The 26003-nt window shown below is 50.5% G+C and overlaps 1 protein-coding gene across 1 annotated transcript in view; it reads left to right on the top strand.

Annotated features, from left to right (window-relative positions):
* LOC138452929 (zinc finger protein 777-like) overlaps positions 1-26003 on the top strand; it is a 161080-nt gene that overhangs the window by 114373 nt on the left and 20704 nt on the right. Inside the window, exon 6 of the mRNA XM_069605290.1 lies at positions 13752-13850. Coding sequence (XP_069461391.1) covers positions 13752-13850 — 99 coding nt within the window. The remainder of the gene's footprint in view (positions 1-13751; positions 13851-26003) is intronic.

The raw sequence follows: 26003 nt of genomic DNA, 5'->3' as shown, positions 1-26003 counted from the left end.
CGCACATGCTCTAGAGCGAGCTGCTTGGGACACTTGCAGTCTGTAGAAACCAGTACTGCCCCGTATTACATTTATAGTGTGTAGAAGTGATAGTATCTATTAATGCCAGGAACCTCTTATCTCTTGTTTGGAACAAGCCCAAAATGTCTCCGGGAGCAGTGAGGGCTGGCCTGTTTGTGTTAAGAGCTCCAAGGGAGAATCGACAGTTTCTCTCACCTGTAAAATGATGCAGTGCATGGATTGCAGTTCACAGGTCATTCACCTACGTCACTAGGAAACGCCCACAATGGTAGATGAAAGGAGTGTAACAGGTAAGGAAGAGCCTACAAGCTAATAGGGAGAGGGCCATCCTTCTTCGCACTTTACCCGTTTGCAGTGGAAATCCTATTACAGTTCAAAAGTCACAGCCAACATTGGTTACCAGTATTCACGGTTGGGGAGGATGGGGGGGGGGTAGACAGGCGTGGTGGGCGGGCATTGTGTGGGGACGGCTGCTCCGTGTATTATCTTGCATTTGTATAACGCCTACTGCTATAGTTCATGGCGTCGAAGCAATTTTGCCTGTCATAGAGGCAAAGGAGGGTTGTAATGAAACATTTAGCAGTGGTGGGGAGCAACATAGTCAGGTAAATAGTCGGGTAGAAGGCGAGTGATCGGTAAGATGCTCTGGAAGGCATGAGAAGGAAAAGGTAGATGAGCTATGTGTACAAGTGGAAAACATTTATGGTGGAACAAAACTGTTTTCTATGGGGCGCAGCGCCGAATGGAGAGAGCTGGAGAAGAGGTGTTCGATGCGGAAGGGTGGTATGTCTGGAAATGTCTTGCTGCATGCTGTGTCTGGGCATGTTGAAGCCATGCCCAAGAAAACACAGTAGCTTCTACTTACTTCCCTAGGCCCCCAACAACAATTGGAAGGGTTTGTTTCTGATGTTTGTTAATCTGCTTAGAATCAGATGCTGTGCATATGGTCTGACGTCCAGTGGGCGAGAATCGAAAGGGGACGTCTGCATGGGCGTGCCTGTAACACTATCCCTATGTGATGTGTAGTGTACCCAAGATTCCTCATGCGTCGAGGTCCCTCAGATTATTTTCTTCCACTCTGCATACTGGTCGCCTTATGCGGAGCTCGTCAAAGACATTGCTTATTGTCCCTCGACCTTTGGTCGAATAGTTATATAAAATAATTCAGATCACCCTATCCGTCCCTTATTTCGACGGCTGTTCCAGATCTCTGCCGAAGACCTTCAAGAACTTCAACGGACGGTGATCCAGTCGGCGCTGCTGACCACGTGGCCGGGCCTTCTGCCGGCCTACACAGTAGGGAGAGTGGGGTTGGGGTGAACATTTCTATACAATCTGAGAATGCCTATCCCTTTTGTTCTTTGTCACTCTATCCATCCTCAGCTATGGAGAGGACTCCATTTTGGTTTTGCCCCCTTTGTAAGGGCAAATTCCCTTGGAAAGATGAGCACAGACGGTGTAACTGGTGCTTGCCCCTCAATCACAGAGAAGGATGCGCGGCCTGTAAGCTCCTCTGTCCTAAGACATTAAATGAGCGCAAGGTCAAGTGGTGGGCGGCCTATGGTATGTCGAAGGCCGAGTTTTCACCCGCTGCCGCAGCCACTGAATGTGATGACGGCGAGAGTGACGATCAGACGTCCGAACCGGAGGTTGTTGACCTTTCGACGGAACACTCTCGTTCTGCATAGTCTGTCCCCGGCCCCGCTAGGCACGGCTCAGGCACTGCTATGCGTAAGTCGCACCCCGGCGACAAAGACGAACAATTACTATATATGCATATGCGCCTAGTGTCCGGGCCATCATAGACAAAAGGCGCTACCCCTAATGTAACAGGTTCCGTTAAGACGCATCACAAGAAGGTGTCCGGCGACGATAGGGTTCCAGTTCCGTCAAAGAAGGCGGTCGCTGAGGACAAGGCCCCACACCGCTGAGAAAGGCTGCTGCCGAAGACAAGGCCCCGGCTCTGCCGACAAGGCCCCCTCACGATCGCAGGCTGAAGCTATGCGCCTGCCGTCTGCGGAGGATGTCGCCGACAGCTTAGCTAGGATTGTTTCTGCCGATTCTCAGAAATGGCAGTCAAGGGATTCTTCAAGGCCTACTGAAAAGGCCAAGGATCAGTCTAGATCCAGGGACAGCCTAAGGGGAGTACCGGAACCCTCCCATAAGCCGGAGGTGAGGCACAGGGATGTCCCTCCTCTGTCGGTACCCCAGGAGGAGTTCTCCGAGAGCTAAGAAGGGATGTCTTCGACGTTGAGACAAAAATCTCAACGTTTTGAGACATAAGAACGGTTTCAAGACCCTTTTCCACCTCTAGACCATTCTAGGTCCTCTGTTTGAACTAGAGAAAAGTTTGAAAAATGCATGGAAAGGCTGGACAGGTTTGTTTCCCGTTCAGAACAACCCACACCAAGAAGACCACAGGATGAGAGCCATTCAGACCCTGTAGCTACATTTCCAAGGCTCTTTGACCCATACAACTATGACCTAACTGAAGAAGACATTCCTGCAGACACTCGTGATGATCAATTCACCAACCCTGAGGACATGCAGGACCCCAAAGAGGGATGGGAGGAGAACCCAGATATGGGTGATCCTCGACCATGGCAGTCTCCAGATCCACATGATCCTGATGCCCTGTCTGTGGATTCCCCACAGACCACCCCCACTAGACATCCCTCGCCAGTGGATGATCAATTGAATTTTAATGTCATGTTGCATAAAGAAGCTGAACACTTTAAAATTGCGACTGATGAAGCTGACTTTGTGGAAGACATCCTCAAGGAGAAGCGCAGGCCAGCCAGGCTATTCCTCTCCTCAATTCAATTAAAAAACGTCTGGCTCCCTCCTTATCAACACCTACCCTCACAAGAGGTGTTATCCCAAGAATAGAGAAACTCTTCCGTCCTTCTCCCTCAGACACCCTTTACATCAGAGGGCACTCCACCCCAGACTCTCTGGTGGTGACTACTACAAGAAAGAGGGCAGGGGTCCCTTTGTCAACCGGCGAGGCACCCACTGATGAGGAAGGTAAGAGGGTCAAGGTCGCAACCGCATTTTCTACACGTATTGCCAACAACACAACCTTGTTGTCCAGCTACGCCGATGCTCAGTGGGCCTTGCTACAAAAAGGCATACAGGAGGTTCCTGAACCTCTACGTACCTGTCTTTTGACCACTGTTACGGTGGGCAGACAAGTGAACCAACGCATTCTTAAGAACACTTTGGATTCTGCCGAGACGGCTGGTCGATCCCTGGCTCAGGACACACTCCTGAAGAGACATTTGTGGCTACGGAACTCTGGTTTCAAGCCAGAGACGCAGGCGTCACCCAGCCTCTGGCAGCCATCCTCAGATTTTTACCGCACGCTCAAGTGTTGGGAGTCCTCGTGCTTTAGCTCTCTGGTTTTTGCTGCGTTTTCGTGCTTTTTTCAGGAGATTTTCTCATTTTTTCAGTTTAATCGAGCCTCAAGCTCCACCGTTTCTACTTCCGATAACGGGGACCCGTTTCGGAATTCTTCTACGCCCCTCAAGGGTGAAATTTTCGTCAAGTTTACGCTTCTTGGAGGATTCCGGAAGAACTGCAGCCTACCTCAACGGACATGGCCCAGGACAAGGGAAGCTCGACGCCCGGATCCAAGCTGTTCAGGTGCTGCCCTGGATGCGGATTACAAAACGTTTTCAAGGAGGACGAGCATTCGCGATGTCTCTACTGCCTTCATGAGGACAAGACGCACGTGGAGAAGGACTGTGCGTTCTGCAAGAACCTTTCGGAACGGACCAAACAAGATCGTCGTTCCCGCCTCGCTGCCTGGCTGGAGAAGGGCACAGCAGGTGAGAAGGCGAAGAAAAAGTCTGAGCGGGCTTCTAAGTCCTGTGAGGGTGCCCCGGTGACTGGGGCCCAACAGAAGGCCAAGCACCGCTAGTCCGCGGGCACTGGGAGCGTCGAAAGGTCAGGCTCTTCGGCTGCCAGGCAGGGCGCGACTTCCCTGGTACGTTCAACCACGAGCCAGCGCTCTGGTTCGGGGAAGAGGAAGTCCGAGAACCCGGGTAAGCTGCTGGAGCGGCCCTGGTCGATCTCGAAGGGGGAGCGAGGCGCTGAACCCCCCCCCCCACCCCCCAAGGCGAAGGCCCAGGACACACCTAAGATGGTGAGGGCTTTGATCCAGCTGTCAAAGGGCCTCTATCGAAGTGGTCGCTGCGACCCTGGCGAAGCCGGCTGTGACTACGCCAGTGGAAACGGCCTCTGGGCCCAGAGTATCCCTGCCACCGCGGAGGGAATCCTCTTTCCAGCTCATCGTTAAGACCCCCGTGAAGTCCCCGGCGGAAAAAGGGGGGGGGGTGGTGGCCATTACAGACTCGGAATCAGCCTCTGAGGAGGAGCTGGTAGAAACCGAGAAGGGCCTCAACGAGAGGTTCATAGGCCTCAACGAGAAGTTCGAGAAGGTTCGATCCCAGGGGACAGTCCCCGCTGACGTGATCGAAGATAGCGACGATGGCGACGAAGAGTGCCCAGTGGAGCGGCCATCCCGTCCGTCGCAGCCATTACCCGAGCCCCAGGATAGCTCGGCGGCCATTTTGTTGGCAATCCAATCCTTATGTACCGAGATAAGGACGAGATTACCATGGACCCCGATGGAGGATCCAGAGCCAGGCCCATCGGGAAACCCTCCAAACAAGCGGAGGAGAGTCCACCCCTCTCCGCCCTTCATGCCCACGAGGCCTGAGGACCCCTCATCCCCCTCGCCGGACCCTAGAGAGGATACGGCGACGGATACAGTGACGGGGACGGATGACGGCGATGACACAGCGGCCATCCCGACATCACCCCCCCCCGCCACCCCATCTCTCGGGCTTCTCCAGCCGACGAAATTGGCTCCTTCCATGCCATAACCAGGGCATCCAAGCTCTTCCAGCTCTGCCCTGAAGAACAAAAAAAGGAAGGGTTTCTTTACCAACGACGAGAGGCCAAGAGGAAGACGGTCCTCGCGCTGCCTTTGCTCGACGACATCTGGGACAAGGGGCTTGCTGTCCTCACGAACCCTCCCACGACACCCGCCAAGAGGGACAGGTACGAGAAGAAGTACTGAGTCCCCGATGCCGCCCCCTTGTGCCTCAGGGCCCAGCCCACGCCAGACTGTCGTCTCGGCAGCGGTTAAGAAGAAAGCAGCGGGTGCAGTGGCTTCAACTTCCACTTCCCCACCGGACAGCGAGGGCAAGAAAATGGACTCCATGGGACAACGAGTCATCATGTCGGCGGCGATGACAATTAAGGCGGCCAATGCCTTAGCGATCGTGGCCCGCTACGTCAGGGATCTCTGGTTCAAGATAGCTCCCCTGCTAGACTTCCTACCTGACAAGAGGGCGGAGGCCCTAGAAATTCTGCAGGAAGGCGAGGTGGCGTCGGATCACGCCATAACGGTGGGAACGGACATAGCCGATACCGGATTTGGCCAACTGGGCAACAGAGTTTGCCTCCGACGACGAGGATGGCTCAAGGCGACAGACTTTCGCCAGGACGTCCAGACCAGAGTGTTGGACATGCCATTCGACGGCAACAACCTTTTTGGTAAGGCGGTGGACGAGTCTCTACAGGCCATCAAGACCGACTCAGAGACGGCCCGGGCCCTAGAGGTACTTCAACAACGACAGCCCTTTCCGAGCTCCGGAGGCAGACGGGGTGCCTCCAAAGGATCCAGCGGTGGCTCCTCCACTTACCGCCAGGCGGCCCGCTCCTCTTCCCAGGAGGCCTACAGAGGTTGCGGCAAGCAAGGGGGATCCCACCGTCGTCACCAAGGAGGCCAAGGCGGCAAGGCCGCCTCCAAGCAAGACTGACCCGGCTGTGTCATCAGGCCCCCACCGAAGCACCCTGGTGGGAGCGCGGCTGACGAAGTTCATCAGCGTGTGGGAGTCCATCTCCACCGACCGTTGGGTGCTGGACACCCTGGCCAACGGGCACTTGCTGGAATTCCAAAAGAAGTGCCCTCGCATTCCTCCCGTGGCCAGGAAGGAGAATCACGTCCCTCAACTGCTGTTGGAGGTAAGGGCGATGCTCAAGAAAGGTGCCATCGAGCTCGTCCCCAAGAGGCTCCGGGGGTCCGGAGTGTACTCGAGGTACTTCCTCGTCAGATAGAAGACAGGCGGTTGGCGCCCCATCTGGACCTGCGTCGGTTAACCAAATACATCAAGGCGCAGAAATTCAGGATGGTCACCCTCCAGCACGTGCTGGGACAGCTGGAGGAGGGCGACTTCCTATCGTCGTTGGACCTGGAGGATGGTTACTTCCACATCCCTATTTTAAAAGGGCACAGGAAGTTTCACAGGTTCGTGGTTCAGGGATGCCACTACCATTCAGAGCCCTACCGTTCGGATTAAAGTCGGCACCCAGGGTATTCACCAAGTGCCTGGCACCAGTGGTGGCGCGGCTGCGCCTGCAGGGGATCCACGTCTACCCCTACCTGGACGACTGGCTAATCCGGGCAAGGACAAGGGAACTCGCCGTCGAACACACAGCAAGGACCGTCCGGCTGCTCACGGAACTGGGGTTCGCCATCAACTACCCCAAATCCCACCTGGTTCCGTCGCAAGTAGCACTGTTTCTGGAGCGAAGCTCGATACAGTGGGGCAATTGGCCTCCCCGTCAGAGGAGTGGACCAAGACCATCCTGGGCACGGTGCAGCACCTGCTAGCCACGGACGTGGCCAGGGTGAGGTCCATCAAGTCCCCCCTCGGGATGATGTCCTCATGCATCTATCTTGTACCCCTTTGCAGACTTCGGATGCGTCCGCTACAGGAGTTCCTCGACTCCCGCTGGTTTTAGGCGACTGGCTGCTTCGAGGACAGGATCCCTCTCGACGAGGAGTTCCGTCGGGCGATCCTATGGTGGGGTACCCCTGCTCACCTCACTACAGGCACGGACTTTCAAACCCTGGCGTTTCAGGAGACGGTGACGACGGACGCCTCTCTGGAGGGTTGGGGGGTCCACACCGGAGATCTCCACGCAAGAGGCCTTTGGCTCCCGGAGGAGAGGTCTCTCCACATCAACATTCTGGAGCTCCGAGCAGTGTTCTGGGTGCTCAAGTCGTTCCTTCCGTCCCTCAAGGACAAAGTGGTGAGGATCTTCAGCGACAACACCACCACAATGTTCTACATATGGAAGCAGGGGGGTACCAGATCCCCAGCCCTATCCGAGGAGGTCAAGGATCTGTGGCACTGGGCCGTCGCCCAGGGGATGTTTCTGATTCCCTTCCACTTGGCAGGAATAAAAAACACCATCGCCGACTCTCTCAGCAGGGAGCTGCGCTCATGCCACGAGTGGGAACTACGTCAGGACCAGGTGGATCGGCTCTTTCGACGATGGGGCAAACCCCAGATCGACCTTTTCGCAACGCGACAAACTCCAAGTGCCAGAGGTTCGCCAGCAGGTTCCCACAGCCGAGGAGCATGGGCGATGCTTTCTCATTCCCCTGGGACGGCCTGTTTCTATACGCGTTCCCTCCGTTGCCGTTGCTTCTCCGCCTCATCAACCAGCTCAAGAAGTCCAGGTGCAGAATTATCCTTGTCGCACCGGCGTGGCCGAGGCAGATCTGGTACCCGGACCTTCTGGACTTGTCAACGTCCCCACCAGTCAAGCTGCCGGCGGACGCAGATCTTCTCTCCAGAGAAGGTGGCGCCATTCTCCATCACGACCCACAGTCGCTGAACTTGCAGGCCTGGCTCCTGCAGCACTAGAGTTTGGAGGGTACGATATCCCGGCTGACTGCAGAGAGGTTCTTGCAAAAGCCAGGGCGTCCTCAACTCTTAAGTGTTACGGTCATAAGTGGAAGAGGTTCTCTGTCTGGTGCCGTGGACAGAAGATTAACCCTCTGCGGATTACGGCCCCTCAAGTACTGCCGTACAAACTGTCGCTGGCCAAAGCTGGACTGGCTCACGCCTCGATCAAAATACATCCGGCTGCCATCTCCCGATATACCAGGACTACGGGACGGGCGTCCTTGTGGTGTCATCGCCTGGTGAAGGAATTTATGAAGGGACTATTCCGATCGTTCCCCCCGGTGAAGGCTCCTGCCCCGGTGTGGGAGCTTAATGTGGTGCTGACCAGGCTCATGGGGGGGGGCCCCCATTCGAGCCTATGCATTCAGTGCCTCTGAAGTTCCTGTCATGGAAGACCGCGTTCCTCGTGGCCATCACCTCCGCACAACGAGCGGGAGAGATCCAGGCCCTATCTTGCAAGCCTCCATACTTGACTTTTCATGACACGAGGGTGGTGCTGAGGACGCACCCCTCCTTCATGCCCATGTTACCAGTTTTCTTCCCGTCGCCTTCGACGCCGGCTAAGAGGACTTTGCACTCGCTGGATGTAGCTAGTGTGCTGAAGTTCTACGTGGACCGCACAAAGAGTTTTTGGAAGACGTCACAACTGTTTGAACTTTGGGTCTGTGAATCAAGGGAAGGCTCTCTCAAAGACTTCCATTTCCAGATGGCTCTCCGGCTGCATCATGCACTGTTACCGGCTTGCAAACCGACCGCTGCCCGGCCGTCCGAGAGCCCATTCGATCAGAGCGATCGCTGTTACTATGGCGTTCCTGTCTGGTGTGCCCCTGTTGGACATCTGCAGGGGCTGCTACGTGGAGGTCTACGCACACCTTCACAAGATTCTACTGCGTCGATTGGGACTCCAGGGAGGAGTCCAGGGTCGGCCAAGCAGTGCTCCGCAACCTGTTTGCCTAAGGTGAGCCTGGTGAGGAGGTAAGAGATGCTTAATGTTGAGTTTTGATGTAATGCTTAATGTTGAGCCTTTGCCACCTCCCGTGGTTGTGCATGTGTGTACTGCTATGTATTCTTTTATTCATGAGCATGTGAATCCATGCCAGAACCCATGCTGGAGAAGGAACAAGTTACTTACCTGTAACTGTTGTTCTCCAGCATGGGTCTGGCATGGATTCACATGTGAACCCTCCCGCCTACCCCTCTGCGGCTCTTCACTTGGTCATACTGCCACTTTACGTGCTACCAAATCTGAGGATGGCTGCCAGAGGCGGGGCTTAGGGAGAGGGCAGTCATTGGCTGGGGGCAGTATGACCCAGAGATCAGTGAATGGTTACTACTAAGAAAGACAGATCAGAAACGAAACTGATACTGATTTTTTCTTTACCGAGGATTCCCAGCCTGACGACAGGGAATATTCATGAACATGTGAATCCATGCCAGACCCATGCTGGAGAACAACAGTTACAGGTAAGTAACTTGTTCCCACTACAAGAGAAAGGAGCCATAGAAATCGTACCTCTGTCACAGGTAAAAGAAGGTATTTATTCAGTGTACTTCCTTGTACCCAAAAAGGATCTAACCATGCGCCCTGTTTTAGATCTGTGCCCAGCGAACAAATTTGTAAAGCCGCAAGTTCTGCATGGTCACCATGCAGGAAGTAATTCCCGTGCTATCACACAGGGATAACATGGCAACACTGGACATGAAAGATGCATACTTTCATATTTCAATGTTGCCAGCGCACAGAAAATACCTCAGATTTATGATACAAGACTTGCATTATCATTTCAAGGTACTTCCCTTCGGCATAGCATCTGCACCAAGGGTATTTACGAAGGTACTAGCGGTGGCAGCAGCACATCTGCGCAGGCAATCCATCCCGGTCTATCCTAACCTCGACGACTGGCTCATAACAGGGGCCTCTTACGAAACAATACCCAAAAGACGATAGATCTTTTATTCAGTCAGGGATTCTCTATCAACAAGAAGAAATCCAGCCTAGACCCAAGTCGGATCAAACAGTTCCTAGGGGCTCTAATTCGAGCAAAGGACTGCCACGTCGTCGCCTCCAACGAGAGGGTTCAAAACATGTTTCAAATCCCTCAGTAGGTAGCCAGTCGAGAGGTGACGGTACGAAAGGCTATGCAATTGCTAGGAATGATGGCGTCATGTATCTACTTAGTTCCTCACACACGCTTGCACATGCGCCCAATGCAGGAGTGGCTCAACAGCCAGTGGTGTCAGGCAAGTGGACAATGGAACGATTTAGTGGTTGTCTCTCCAGCCCTCATTCTTTCGCTGAAATGGTGGTCGAGGGACAACCTCTTGAAGGGGAAATCCTTCACCACCCCTGCAGTGAAAGCCCCTCTAACTACATACGCGTCTCACAAGGTGGGTAGCTCACCTGCTTCAACAAACAGCGCACACAGTTTGGTCGTCAGACATGGCATCCGACCACATAAACCTGTTGGAGGTGTTGGCAGTGTTCAAAGCACTAAAAGTTTTCCAGACACAACTGCAGGGGAAGACGGTCCTGATCCTCAGACAGCACCACAGCCATTTACTACCTGAACAAACAGGGGGGGTACTCACTCTCCAAGGCTGTCCAAACTGTACCAGAACATCTGGAAATGGGCTCTCAAACACAACATGTTCCTGTTATCACAACATGTTCCAGGGGAACTTAATCTTCTAGCAGACGTACTCGACAGATTCCCCGTTGCCCATGGAGTACGAATGGCGATTACACAGAGACATCGTCAGCAACGTTTTTGCAGAATGGGGCTTCCCAGAGATCGATTTGTTCCCAACTCTGGAGAACGCTCAATGCCAAGAATACGCCTCCAGGTACCCCCAGAACCATTCCAAGGGGAAATGACTCTGGATAACCTGGTAAGAGAAATTTGTTTACGCTCCCCCCTCCCCTCAACAAGATAGTGCACAAGATGCACCAGGAACCAGTCACAATGATACTAGAGGCCCCCATGTTGGCCCGCCAACCCTGGTTCGCTCATCTGATGGAATGTCCCTATCTCCTCCATGCAAACTGCCTTGCCCGTACAACATTTTGTTGCAAGACAGAGGGGAGACGCTTCACCCATGACCGCAGACATTGAACTTAGCGGCCTGGCTCCTGAGGTCATAGCGTTTGGGCACCTGCAGCTCCCTCAGAGATGTATGGACATTCTCACGGAGGAAAGGAAACCGAACACTAGATATTGTTATTCCAGCAAATGGAAACGGTTTGTCATCTGGTGCAACTCAAAGAGCATTAACCCGATTTAACAGCTCGCTTTCAGACTACACTACTCTTCAACCGAGTGTCATGGTGGAAGATGCCAGTTATTAAAGCTTTCATGGAGGGAGTGAAAACAATGCACCCTCCCATTTCTAACCTGGCTCCCGGATGGGACCTAAACGTGGTGTTAACTAGGCTTATGGGGGCTCCTTTCGAGCCCATGCACAAAGCAAGTCTTAAAGATGTCACCTATAAGACTGCTTTTTTAATAGCTATTACCTCCATTAAGAGAGTAAGTGAACTACAGACGCAGTCCTAGATCCCTTTGTAACAGTTCACAAGATAAGGTGGTTCTACGCACCTAACCTAGGTTTGCGCCTAAATTCATCTCCAAGTTCCATGTGAACCAGTCAATAGAACTACCAACGTTATTTTGAAATCATTCAAGCCTGGGAGAAAGAACCCTGCACACACTGGATGTACGCAGAGCTGTCATGTTCTACATGGGAAAGAACTCGACCACTAAGAAGTGGCGGCAGGAAGAGGAGACGCAGTCTCCAAATCTACTATATCTAGATGGATTGTCAAATGCTTTACACTCTGCTACGCTCTTGCTAAGAGAGAGCTGCCCTTGAAGCCTAGAGCACATTCTACTCGAGGCACTGGGGCTTCTATAGCATTCATTGCAAATGTTCCTCTCGTCCATTTGCAAAGCGGCAGCCTGGAGTTCTGTACACACCTTTTACAAAACACTATTGCCTAGACACTCATTCTAGGTCTGACTCTCAGGTCGGGCAGGCAGTACGAAGACATCTTTTCTGTACTGTTCCTTCTCACAACCCACCTCCAACTCCGGGTACTGCTCGCTAGTCTATGCACAGCATGTAATTCTAAGCACATTAACAAGCATCAGAAGACATGCATTACTTACCGTAATAGCATTTCTGATGATTGTATCTTCTCAGATTCACATGCACCCTCCCTGCCTCCCCGCTGAGGCTAGAAGGAACATAGACGTCTTGTTACTTTCTCTGTTTATGTACTCCCTCACAATAGCCTTGGGCTCTCCTCATTGCAGAAAAAATACAATCGGAGGGACCTCGGGCGTGAGGGATTTTGCGTACACTACACGTCACGATAGGGATAGTGTTACAGACACGCCTATGCCGACGTCCCCTTTCGGTCCCCGAAAGACGAGATGCAATACTAAGCGGTTACCACTGGATGTCGGAGCATATGCACAGCATGTGAATCTAAGCAGATAGAATCATCAGAAATGCTATTACGGTAAGTAATGCATGTCGTTTCCAGCTAGTATAAAGGAAACCAATATTCTCCCTCTCTGCCCCCGAAAGGAGTAGAGACAGTAGCACTCTGGTAGATCCTAGTTAACATGCTTATAGTTTTGGGAAAAGAACGCATTGATCCCGGCAGAGCAAGACATTGCACAAGATGTTTCTACAGCTTAAAACATGACATGACATGGCATGGCATAGTGAAACGTAAGTGTAGCATACCAAACCTAACTACGGGTAGTACTTCAATACAGGTCTGGGCATAGATAATCTAACACGGTACAGGTGTATAGAAAAACATGCCATTGGTATGCATCCTAACCAATGATGATGCAAGCAAGCTGAAACCGCTGAAACAGCACTGTAAAGGTCGCGTGTCGCACGCACACGCACACTCTTGCTCCAGACTCCCGTTTCTGGGTTTGAAATCTTTTGCTGCTCTTAAGGATTCATTATTTCGAAGATGTAAGTGGCTGACCTTTTGTAGGCAAAGTCCCTGGATCTTGAAAAGCTATCCCTCCCACCCTTCCTTCACTCTGCCCTGGAGAACATTGCTGTTCCTTTCTATGAGAGGTGGCATTCCTCCATTCATTGAGACTTGTTATCTCTTTTGGCCATTGGGTCTTCTTTGGCGGGAGATGATGACTCAACAGCTAGTGGCTACAGAGTTTTTCTACTTTTTTGATTTCATTTATCATGCAACCAAACACTAGGTTTGTGCTTCTGGGCAGAGAGCTTGTCCGACTTGTGATTGCCACAGTGTAATGGTGTAGCCCGACCAGGAAAGCATAGACGCAAAGCCCTTGTTAACTTCCCTAGGGCCCCCAACAATGTTTGGGATGGGTTATTTGTCAGAAATCAGAAGTTGCCTATTTTGCAATGGCTCCCCGAAGAGTGGGCAACATGTCATTGGTTATACCTTTTTTGAGTTGTTCTAATATTAATAGTAAAATATCATACCTGTCTCTTTGCTGATGGTGCAGGGGGGCGGATGCGATTCCTTGATCCCATAATAGCTTTATAATTACCAAAAGTAGTATGTATCAAAAGATTTTTCTTTTGTAAATAAATTACATACGTTAAAATGTTGTTCATATTTTGCTAAATGCTTTTATCAGATCTAATAACCAAAATACATTGCGGTCTCAAACAATATGCAACATTTAAAGGTCTGTCCTATTAAATAACATGCTAAAGTGTAAAAAGTAAGATCAAATAGGCAGCTGTGTCCAGCTGACTGGGTAGCGTTCTCCTCGCCCAGAAGTGAAGAGCCTCCTCTGAAGCCGCCTTCTAATGGGTAAAAGCACACATTTTCTGATGTCTGACCAGAGTCCAGAACAAGGAACTGGTTAGTTGGGAGTGGCCGTGATCTGAGGTGGCGTAACAGTGACCTTGAATAATACTACCTTTTTTTTTCTGTCCTTTTCATAGCTGGTCATCCCATGATCTCTTCAGTTTCTATAAACCTAGAGGATGAGGAGCCGCACTCGAAGGGGCGACCGCATGATGAGGACCTCCGCGGCAGTCCAGGTTAGTATGAGCAGAACCTGGAATTCACTGGGGCACCAGAGCTTTATGGGTGACATTCATGAATACATAGGATACCTCCTCACCCCACTTGACCAACCTTTGCTTCTACTCCATTGTTGATGGTTTGGATGAAGGTGAAGCTCATGCAGATTGAGTAGTATTTAAAGGGGGGACAGACACATGGCTGCAGGGGATGGTGATAACTGGAAAGGGGACAAAACTTTCTCAAGGAAAATCAACATTTATTTGTTTGCTTGTTAGGCACTTATATAGGCAATACATTCTGTTTCAAAGCGCCCACAGGGCAGCAGGGAGCTAACATGGGGATAGCAGTACATTTAAATACAAAAAATACCGAGGGGGAAGGGACGGCTGAACCTACTATGCCTTAGTATTCAGAACGTGCAAGTGCAGGAAGGAAGAGGGCAGTGGGGTAGGTGCTGTGGTGTCCGTGTTCGAGGGTGAGCCACAGATGAAGCGCAAGGTATGGTAAGTGCTGTGCGGTCAGGAGCTGCGTTTGGTGGAATGTGCGAATCTCAGTGGGGAGGGTGTGCCGAGGCAAGTATTGAGCAAGACAGATGCTGGGGAGATTGGGTGTGAATAGTCAGAGGCCCAGAGGATGCATAATGGTCGAAGACACCAATCGGTGGGATTAGCAGAGGAAGGCAAAAGGGAAGGAGTAAAAGAGTCATCTTGAGGTATTTTCGGAACTTCAGAAGGTCTTGCTCAAGACTGCAGAGTGTGGGGGAACATTGCTGAAAGGATAGATGGTTTCACACACTCACCGAACCCCCCCCCGTCACTCTCAGCGCAAGGTACATAATTAGTACAGTTAGTTCCCACAGATAACACAAGGAATTCCACCATACAGCTATATTTGAAAAGAAAATTTAGTATAGAATTGAACAAAGCAACCATATGTTCACATAGGTTCTAGCGGAATAGAACTCACAGTAAAACCTTTGTATGTACAAAAAAGAGGAACTGGCTTCATGTCGGACACTTCTCGCTCTGATAAATATTTCAGTCATATCTGCTAGTAAACTTGGTTTATTCTTTTTTGTTATTTGATTAAAATGTATTAATCTTTAAAATGTTTAACATCGAAAGTCATCCGCGGCATACTTGTTACAATAAAATTAGAATGTCTAGGTTTTTTAAAATCACTTCAAGAACGGTAAATACAAACATCATTGTAATTGGTTATTTATACCACACTTGTTACCCAGAGGTTTCTATTCGTGGACCCGGGGATTGAGCTTGTGTTGCTCCGTGTCTTCTTGCTTCCAAGGTGAGCAAATTGCCCTTGATCAAACATTTCATTAAAAACTACTTTTCCCAATTCAGAATTTCATGAGTCTCTAAACATCAGTATCCACAAACCTAACTAAAAGATAATACCTATTCATATCCTATCCTCTGACAAATTAATAGTTGTCAAGAAACCAAACTCCACATTCATGTCATAAGTTTCATCTACCCCAAAAATAGTCTACATCGAGCATGCTGAAATAAATGTTGGAAATAATTTATACAAATTAATTGGAGCTGTGGACACTCTACCACCAAATGTTTGGTGGTTTGTATCTCGTTTTCTACCTTACAGAATCTACAGCACATTTCCTCTAGCTCTGTTTTATCTGAGGGGGGGGGGGTCTCTCTTTTTGGAATTAAATTCCAACTAAATCTTAAGAAATCACTCCTCATGCTTCTACTGAAGATCAAATGGCATTCCCCTTTTCTTATGTGCTCCCACTAGATGAAATAGTGAGGATTAAAAGTGCATTTTTTCTAATCCCAAATACTTGAGCGCTTTTTACTGCTGTTTGGATTTAGTAGCAGCGCCGCACGACTAGAACCAATTTCCTCTCATACATCCTCACAACATACATTCAGGGCCCTATGTGGGCACAGACCTTTCTGTGTCGAACCACGGTTCATCGCATCATTTAGATTCCAATAAAGAGTACCCATTTCTCCTTTCATGATGTTATACGGTAGGTTTAAGATTTTCCATGCTCACCTGCTTCTTAGTGACTGAATCCCCAATTCATATCTAATTCGGGCAATAGGGAACGATTTTGGCAATTTGAATACCCTACTCCAATTATGCCCTTCAAGTATTGACAAATAATCTACAATGGGGAGATACTACAGTTCAATGCCTTGTGTTAATTTGGGAATAGTTTTTCGCCTCATATAATCTTGAGGCCGGAATGAGAGAAAATGTACTGTATTTGCCGTCTACCTTAAGCTGATTCACAAATCCAGATGATTTTCTTAAAAGATGTTCCCTCATCACTGATTTTGCCAGCTTACAAAATATTGGGAATCCCAAATAAATGGCGCAATCAACCTTTTCCAATCGTGGTGCACCACACCAGCAGGTCAAAGATTGAACTGTCTTCTTGGCTGTAAACTGAATCACCTTTGTCTTAGAAGTGTTTACAACAAGATTTTTTCACGCATAATTTCCAAAAGCCTTAATCTTTGTAGCTGTACTGGAGTTGGGTCAAAGTTTAAAAAGTCATCAGTGTAGGAGTAACAAATCAATTTCTCACCGTTAATCCTTGGTGACACAAACACTGAATCGTCCAGGGACTCTACTAAGTCCGAGGTGTACAAAAAAAGTACATTATGCTAAAAAGTGGGAAGAAAAAGGGGTTCCCAGAAATCTGTAATAAAAACTTGAATAGTCTACTAGAATCTCATGGATTGCAGTTATTTCCTTCTACCTCCGACGAGCAGTAAAATAGTCCAATACACAGGTAAAACTGATACATAGCGTATCGTGCAGAAGGACACCACAATTTAGTGTGTTTGTATGTGTGTGGGGAGGGAGGGGTGGGATGGAGAGGTAGGTAGGTAGGTAGGTGGGTGCTTGGTCTTCCTTACGAGATATGTGAACCCGCTTGCTCAGGGGATGACGCGCTGTGTTCCTTTTGCGCCATGTTCCTGATCTTGCTCTTTACACATCCTATTTCCCATACAATGTGCATGGGCTATCTCCCAAATCATGGATATGTGACGTGTAACGAATTCCTAGATATAATTTCTCCCCAGGGTGAAGCCCCTTCCCATGAAGCCAGGGTGGCAAGGCTGCTACCTGACAGCCACCTTGGAGGTGGTGCATAATGGGGGAGGGATCTCATGGTGATAGACTGGGACGAGTTGGCCCTGCAGAACGATGATCCCACCCGGGAAACAGAAGGACTTAACGCTTTCACCAAGAGTATGCTTGCATCATAGTATAAAGGTTGACCAGGGACTAGACCTTTTGTCGAATCCAGCCAAAGGAGGCATTGGCTGCAAGGGTTCTCCAGTGCAGGAGATTAGAATCCTGTCTGGGAACCTACGCGGAACAGAGGACTTGGGCGGAGGAGCCATGATAATTCCTTGACGGCTTTGCAGGAGCGGAACCTCGTCAACTGCTTGGAAGTAGGGAAGCTGAGCAGCCCGAGAACAGGAGACGCTGTATGACCACAGACGTCGCCAATGAGAGCCCGGTGAAGCAGAGAGGCAGAGTCCAGCAGCAGGAAGCTACGGCACCGGGCCCAGAAGGAGTGTAACAGGCTGTATGGGAAAGCTGGAGGGGGCCTAGGACCATAACAGTTATCTTCCTTGTGGCAGTTGAAAGTAAGCGTCCCCCATAAGGCAGTAACCCCCCTCAGTGAGAGGCAATAAAGGACACACCCCAGAAGGGAGTGAGACCAGGACCAAGTGCAGATGAGGTAAAAAAAAAGGGTTTTTATATAAACCAATATAGGGCATGCAAAGGACTCTGCAAGCTCCGAGAGACCTCTGTCTGACAATAGCAAAGACGGTCATATTTATTACAAAAATACGTCATGCATCCTGTAAGCTATAGGGGGCACATAGTCTCAGGGATTGGGTGACGTTGACTAAACTATAGGCAATGTATCGAAGAGCTGCTCCAGGATTGGTGGACGTCTGCGTGGTGCCAATGTGGGGTGTGTGATGCTGGAAATGCATCAGAGGGACAGGGCCTCTGAATCCTTGTCCTTTACTGCTTTTTATCGTGTGTTCTGTCATGTTTTCTGCCCAGGAGTCCATGTGGGACTCCTGGCAGTGCAGCTCTCTCTTTTGGTTTGGTGAACAGACCCATGGGATACCCTTATGGCACCCATGGGTAGGGGTACAACCCTGTGCCCCTAGTGTATGTTTTTGGGCACCTGTGGGTGACCCACAGAGCAGGGTATGGGCTGGTGGCAGCTCCATGCTGAATTTGACAGGTGCTCTGGGTGTCCTCCATTTTGGGATACCCAGGCCCTGCCATTGGGGTCAGTTGATCCCTGATAGGAAACAAGATGGCCCCTGTGGCCTCTTGCTTTCTATTGCCTGTTACCTTGTTTTCCCAAAGTCCTGGGAAGCCCTGACTCTGTCCCTTCCCCCTGGCTGGCTGTTGGGTGGAAGTTCCATATATGGTGTTGTTGTGGAGGCCCAGCTAGACTGACTGGAGCCTTCCCAGTGACTGTATGTTGTGGGTACCTCCTGTGGGTGGGACCTGGGTGAATGGAGTGTGTGACCAATATACACTCCTTGTTGTGGTTGTCTGGTTTCTGGCATGAGAGACAAAGACTGAGACAGCCCTGCCCGAAACTGGCCTGAATGCAGTGTGTAGTGTTGAATGGCTGGGTACTTGTCCCAATCCACATTCCTTGTTGTGAGTGTCTGAAAGGGAGGAGTGTGGCCTGAATGCACTGTGTGCCTGATTGGCTGACTGACTGCATGAATGCCCTTCTGTATGATTGGCTGCTGAGTGTGTGCCAGCAGTGTGGATGAGAGACAGAATAGTATATCTGGGGACCTCTCACCACTGGTAGTTGTTCAGAAGCGTTCTGGAGTTGAGTCTCCACTCTAAGAATAACTGGAACTGCGGATCCTCGACGTCCAGCTGGAAGAAGAAGACTTGCTGCTGCATTTGCTTCGACCGATCCGAAGGCTGCCGAAATCGTCGAAGACTGACCCGAGAGAGGACCTGGTAAGGCGCCCTCTTCCCGTGCTCCGAGGGACCATCGAGCACCGCTCCATCTTCGCCGAAGCGCCCTGGAAGTCAGACCCTCGAAAGGCTGCCGACCCGAGACGGGACCGCCGAGGAGATCGAAGTGAAGCACCCGGACATCGCCGCCGTCGAAGTCCATCGCCGTCGACCAGGGTTCGCAGGTTTGTGTAACCGCTGGAGGCCCGTCGAAGTTGTGTTGCCCAGCCGTGGGAACCACTTGACGCCGTGCCGCCGACGACCGGAGCCGCCCGCTCCTTTGCCTAAGAACATTCGAATCGAAGGACTCCCTCGCCCGCATCGTCGACCGCTTTATCCTGCCGGAGAAAGTCGAGGACGACCAACGCGCCGAGGAGAAACCTGCCGGTGGGTTTCCCGCCACCCGAAGACCACAAAGACTCGAACGACTCGAAGCCCTTGCTGGGCCTCCGTCTCCACCATCTTTGCGGTCCAGAACTATTGTCACCGAGGTGCCCCGCACGCCTCTGCCTTGCAGGACGCCGACGCTCCGACGCCGACGAGCACCGCTCGGACGAAGCTGCCGCCTCATCGATGCCGTTCTACCCTGTTTGTCGACGCCTCTCGACGATCCGTGACTCCCGCTTGAAAGGGGGTCGCTCAAGAAGGATCTGTCGACGCCTCTTCGAAGAACTCGACTCCACCAGGTACATTGGGGGGGTAAAAGCATTATAGGAGGGAATAAGACTTGCGGAACAATATATGGACTGGGCTTGTGCTATATCTTTATTTTACAGGTTGCCCAGGTGGGGGGATCTCCACACAGAACTGTGTCTAGTGGTAGGGGCCAGTATTCTGCCTATTGCTCAACCATCTTATTTTCTCTCCTCTCTCTATTGCTGGTTTCACTCTATTGATCTGTGTGACATTGTTACAGTATTGTTGATGCACTTTAAGGAGATCTAATACAAAGGGTGGTGCCACTTTAGAATTGTATATATTTGCCATTGTTGATTTTCCTAAGTACAAAGTGAGTTATTATGATAAGTGTACATAACCTTGAATATTGATTATATAAAGACTGTGTTCTAACCAATACAGTGTGTGGACATTCCTTTGTGGGGGCTTGGGGACTACACTGTACTTAAGAACCAGCCTGCATCACCTCCTGAGAAGCTAGGCCTTGATTGCTCGTCCATTGCTACCGTAATAGAGAATCTTGGCTGGGGTCTTCTGTGCCTCTCTTCTACCATATAGAGAGAAGAGGTACAGACACCCCCTACCAGTCTTTACAGGGTGGACGGGTCAGATGGGCTCGTCGGGGTGGAGCTGCCAGGCCGGACGCCGTCTGTTTCGATGATTAGTAGCTGCACTAACGCTTTGCACTTGTAGACAGACAGACAGACAGACACACTCAGTCACTCACTCACTCTCACTTCCAGTTGTCCTGCGAATCCTACAATATGTTAATCTAAGGTCAAGTGTGATACAAGAAAAACAGCATGCAATGTGAAACTTCACCAATACGTCAGCATACAATTACTCTTGACCTAATGACCTGGTCTCGTAAGTCCAAGTGTCTTGTCAGAGGGCACGGGGTAAACTGCCTTGTCATTCTATTCCGTTAGATGTGGTGAGGGATTGTTTTGCAACATGTTAGTACAGGGGTGAATAACTGTCTCTATGGCCCGTTAACTTGGGGTGAACTGGAGTACTCTTGGATCAGTAAGGGCACATATCTGGCCCTTCAAAGGCGGTGGGATTTAGGACCAGGTAGCACATAATTCACTTGGCCAAGCCATGGCGGCCTCTGACATGGGGGAGGTAAATACTTGAAGCGGGTCCAGCAGAAATGTGGGGAGGCGAGGCTGTGTTGTTCGAACACCAGCAAGCCTTGGCGGGAGGAGTGGGAGATGGCCTTGTAACTCCAAGCGATTCTCTATTCACTGGGCTGCACAATATACCATAAGAGGTGATAGAGGGTACCACTAATAGCATTAGGATGATTACATATTTCTATCGTTTACAAATTCATATATTTCTTCATTCATAACAATGGAGGTTGGCAGTAGCACACGCGATACATAACGTTAGTTGAACACATACTGATAATAGGACAGACAGACGAATAACAAACGTGAGGTAGCGTCAGGTTGGATCGTGTACTCGGGAGCATGGAAGCAATATGTTCGTTTACATTTTCGTTTATAGCAAAAACTAGCTCAACATCCTTGAGGACCGTCATACACTTTTAAAACTTATTTCACTACATTATACACAAGCATTCCATGTATTGCTTTTCCCTTTATCCTTTGTACATTAGCAGCAATCATTAGTTAGCACAAGGTGGGATCTATCGAGAGCTTACATTAGACCTTCAGGGCACATGGTGTCTTGCGGCTGGCAGGGGTCATCCTTGCGTTAATAACTTTATAAGTTTTATCCCTTTCCAACACCCATTTTAGCATTTGCAAACAACCCTGTGAACCATTGGGGTTTGGTATGCGTAGTTAGCACTTCATCTGGGAGGTCCGGGCAGGGAATCATGGAGGTTGGTCATGGACAGCATATATTTTAAATGTTAGGGGTTAGATGCCGGGTCGAGGCCTGTTTGATTGGGATGGTTCTTGTTTTTTTCCAGACTCCGGCTGCAAGTCAGGTCACTTCTAGGGCAGTGATGTACTGCGGAAGGTAAACAATGGTGTTTGTTCTGATACTTGTTCGTGTCTGTTTGCTCGTGAGAACGGGCCTTCAACGGATCTGCCATGGGGTGGAGGCGCGGGGGAAGAAAAAGGGGTGGCGGGACTGTATGGGTACAGATATAGACCCCAGTGCAAAGGGTGACCCAGAGGCAGTGCGGGTGGCAGGGTGAGCAGGTTCCTGGGCCCGGGGACAGAGGGTGGCCAGGTGCACAGGGCCAGAAGAGAACAGATCAGCAGGGGAGAGGGTGGGCGAAGGAAGAAGCAAAGAGGAAAGTCTTGAGGTGTTTGCGGAAACAGAGATGGTTCTCCTCAAGTTTTAGAGTGGCAGGGAGGTTGTTCCAGAGGGAGGCACCAGCCGAAGATGGATATCTACCCCCAGCTCGTCTCTTTGAAAAACGACTGACCTTGAGGGAGCTCAAGGTAGAGGAGCGAAGAGCCTGGAAGGGGGGGTATTTGCGGAGGGATAGCTGAAGGTATTTTGGATCCAGGCCCCAGAAGGCCCTGTGGACAATGCAGTGGGTTTTGAATTTAATCCTTGCATCCACTGGGAACCAATTGAGAGATTTCAGAGCTGGAGAGATACGATCCCAGGTCTTGAGGCCAAGGACAAGTCTCGCAGTTTTGTTCTGGATTAGTTGCAGAGGGCGGAGGGTAGAGGCGGGTAGGTTTTGAAAGAGGCTGTTACAAGCAACCTAGAGAGAGCCAGAGATTGGCAGACAGTGAGCTTCTGGGGGAAGGAGCGGAAGGGTGGAGTACCTCTGAGGAGGTGCAGTAGGAAGTTTGATTATTTTTTTTTTTAGACACATCAGAGATGTGGGCAGAGAAGGAAAGTGTTGAATCAAATATGACCCTGAGGAGGGCCAAGGGAGGCCGGCCAGAGAGTGAGGGGAAAGGATGGAGAAGGTGTGCCGATGATGAGGATCTCAGTCTTGCTGGCGTTCAAAGATCATTGGCGGAACACCAATCTTGAATGGCAGTAAGGCAGTCCGAGATGAGCGAGGGAGAGCAGGTGGTCAAGGGCAATCTGAAAATGAGTTGTCGTCAGCATAACATTGGAAATCTGAGCAGAAAATGACAATGCATCGGGCGAGAGTTGCCAGGTATTGGTTGAAAAGCCAGGGCGAGAGGTTAGACCCCTGGGGAACACCACAGTTAGAGAGCGAGATAGATAGGAAGGACCCCAATATGACCTGGGAGGGTTGATCAGAGAGAAAAGAGGTCAGCCAGGCCAGAGGCAGATCGTTGATACCCAGGTTATCACAGAAACGGTTCAGCAGGATGGTATGGTTGACCGCGTCAAAGGCAGAAACGAGATCGAGTAGGATGAGGACAGAGGGAATGCTAGAGTCAAGGTTGGAGAGCAGGTCTTCACAAATGTTCAGGAGAGCAGTTTCCGTGCTTCTGACAGCCCTGAAGCCGGACTGGTGGTCGTGGAGACAGCCAACAGAATCCGAATGAAGGTTACGCTGGGAGATGGCCAGCTTTTCAAGGAGTTTGCCCAGAAAGGGAATAATGGAAATTGGGCGATAATTGGCAGGACAAGAAAGATCAGCTGTGGGTTTCGTGAGAAGAGGATGCACAAGGGAGTGCTTTAGAGGGGAGGGGAAGGATCCACAGGCAAAGGAGCGGTTGCAGAAATCGGCAAGGGCTGGAGCGAGGTTGACATGTGGTCCTTGATGGTTTTGGAGGAACCGGGATCAACCTGTTTTGACGAGGCTGTCATAGATCGGACTTGTCTAGCGACCTCATCGGTGGAGAAAAGAGGATGAGGAGGGTGGGGGGATGACTGAGGGAGATTCTACATGTAAAGATGTAGAGGGGAGAGGAGAGAAAGGGGAGGGAAGGAGAGGGTCGACAGGATGTCCTGGGTTTTTGAGATAAAGTGAGAGGCAAGGGCATTGCAAAGAGCCTGGGAGGCAACCGGAAGGGTAGAGACTGCAGCAGGGTTGGCCAGCTCCTTGCAGATTTTAAAGTGTTCGGCCGAGTTGTTTGATGCCGCTGAGACACAGGCTTGAATGTGGACTTTCTTCTTGGTGCGGACAGAATCGGTATTGCCTTTGGAGCAGGCGACAGGCCAGTTTGTCTGAGGATGAGCATGAAGTCCTCCATTTCCTCTCAGCTGCCCCACACTCAAACGTTGAGTGTAGCTAGGTAAGAGTCATACCAAGAATTGCACTTGGCTTTGGACTTCAAGCGGATCCTCGTGACAGGGGCAAGAGCATCAAGAGTATCAGTAATGGAAGAGTAGAGGAGGGATAGGGCTGTGTCCGGGTGTGTGTCTTCCGGTGGAGGGGGGGGAGGGGAGGGATTGGAGAAGGTGGAAGCGAAAACCTCAACGGACACGCACTTCATCGGCCAAATATCAGATAAGGTAGGTGGCAGTATAGGGGGTAGACTTGGCTTGTGGGGAAGAGAGAATGAGATGAGAGGAGGCAGTGGTCCCCCCAGGAGAGAGGAGTGGTCAAAGGGATCGAGAGGGGGAGGCCAGAGGAGATCAAGGCGTTAAGTGTGTGACCAGCAGAGTGAGTCTGGCCAGAGGGGAGAATAGAGAGAGAGGGAATCGCAGAGGTCGTGAAAGATTAAAGAGGGACAGGCAGAATCAAGATGCATGTTGAAGTCACCAAGCAAGAGGAGTCGAGTGGTTGAGGCCTGGAGGGAGGAGGAGAGGTCTGCCCACTCGGAGAGAAAGTGTGTGATTTGACCAGGGGGCCGGTAGAGAGTAGCCACAGTAAGAGAGTGAGTAGGAGAAATTGAGAGCCTGCAGACAAGGCATTTGAAAGAAGAGTAGATCTGAGTGGGAATGATAGTGGCAGGAATCCACTCAGGAAAGATCAGGTCTACACCACCACGGGCCGGGTGGATCATGGCACGGAGAGGATCTTGTACTCGTCAGGGAGAAGAGTGTCGAAGCTTGTGACAGAGGTGGCCGTGAACCATGTCTCAGTAAGACCGAGGACATCAAGGTCCAGTTCTTCGAGGACGCCCCAGATGTCCGAGGAGTGTTTGACAGCAGAGCGAGAGTGTGGCAAGATTCAGAAGGTTACCAGCCTTAAAGACCTTCCGGGGAGAAGTATAAATCAGGGTTATGTGGAGGTAGTCTGAAATGGGGCAGAGGAGGAGGGAGGAGTGGGCAAGGTAGACATGGAATCAGAGGAAGGTACAGCCGGAGAGGAATGGGAGTTGATGAGGTGAGGGAAGCGCCTATCAAAGAGGAGGATTTTGGCCTGAGGACCTTGGGCCATGACAGTGCCATTAAGGTAGACATTAAGGATGACTCTGGAGTAGTCGAAGGAAGGAAGCCATGAGGACGTCCCAGCGAGTGCCACCATTAATGGGAGGAGGAGGAGACGGGACAGAGCACAGAGATCATATGTGGGGTCCATAGATCAGGTGAAGGAACGACAAAGAGGATGTCGATGAGTCTGTCTGGAAGAGGCGCTGGAATTGGTATCAGCAATGGGGAGATCTGGGTTGGAGGCAGTATCCTTTTTAAACTTCTTCTTAGCAGACGTAGTGAGAAGGGAAGGATAGTTGATGGAGAAGCAGTTGGAAAAGATGGGAGAAACAGAAAGCGCCATGGGTTTGAGAGAGGGGGGGCAGAGGGAGGAGGGTGCAAGTACAGCATTATGGAATCATTGGGAAAGTTAAATGCAAAATACAGGCAGATTTGATTCACAAGTTTCATATCTGGCCATGTTGTTCAGGAAATGTAGTGAGAGTAAGAGGCTAAATGTGAGCACAGAAATGCCTTGATTGGTATAAAGCAGGGAGAAGCTGAGGGTACAGGGCAAGCAGAGATGAGGAGGTGACTAACCCATGCAGAGTGAGGCTGGCTCCACGCCTCCCGGTCCCTCCAATCGGAAGATACAGAAGGGGTGAGCCAATCAGCAAGGCTCAGGTCAGCCAGCAAAGGGAGCAGTGAAAAATCAGGCAGTCATTTTGGAGTGGTTGCTAGGTGCAGCAAAGTGGAAGTCGGGGCACTCGGCAAAGTAGATAAGGGGCACACAACAGCCCTGTCTGGAGCGAAAAACATGTGCATCTGATTGTGCTTCTCTATCAAAAAAAGGGCTGCAGGGACACGTGTGCAACAACAAAAAATGCAAGGAGAATGAACCAAATCTGCCAAAGCATCAGAGCAGAAAATGCACCCAAACAAAGGTAATGATACAAGTCCTCTTCCTTGTGGCTGTATTTGGAAACCCAGGAGACCAAGGGTCAAAGATCATAATTGTGCATGAACTGTTGAGAAAGAAGGAAATCAGTAAAAAAAAATACTTCCCCCTGAGTATCGCTGAGGGTAGAGTGACTGTGGAACCAAGAGAAGGGAGTCATTTGCCTGGTAGTGCTACATCCACAGGGAAAAGTGAAGGAGCCTGAGGAAGGGAGTCATTCCCCCAGGTTGGAGAAAGCCCACAGTCAAGAGATGGGAGTCATTCTCTTGCCAAATGAGAAAACTGAATACAGAACTTTGAG

Source organism: Ambystoma mexicanum, chromosome 4p (assembly GCF_040938575.1).
Source record: "Ambystoma mexicanum isolate Mex_15411 chromosome 4p, UKY_AmexF1_1, whole genome shotgun sequence".
NCBI classification, from domain to species: Eukaryota; Metazoa; Chordata; class Amphibia; order Caudata; family Ambystomatidae; genus Ambystoma; species Ambystoma mexicanum.
Note: the sequence above shows the minus strand (reverse complement) of the source record. Positions and strands in the feature narration are given on the sequence as shown.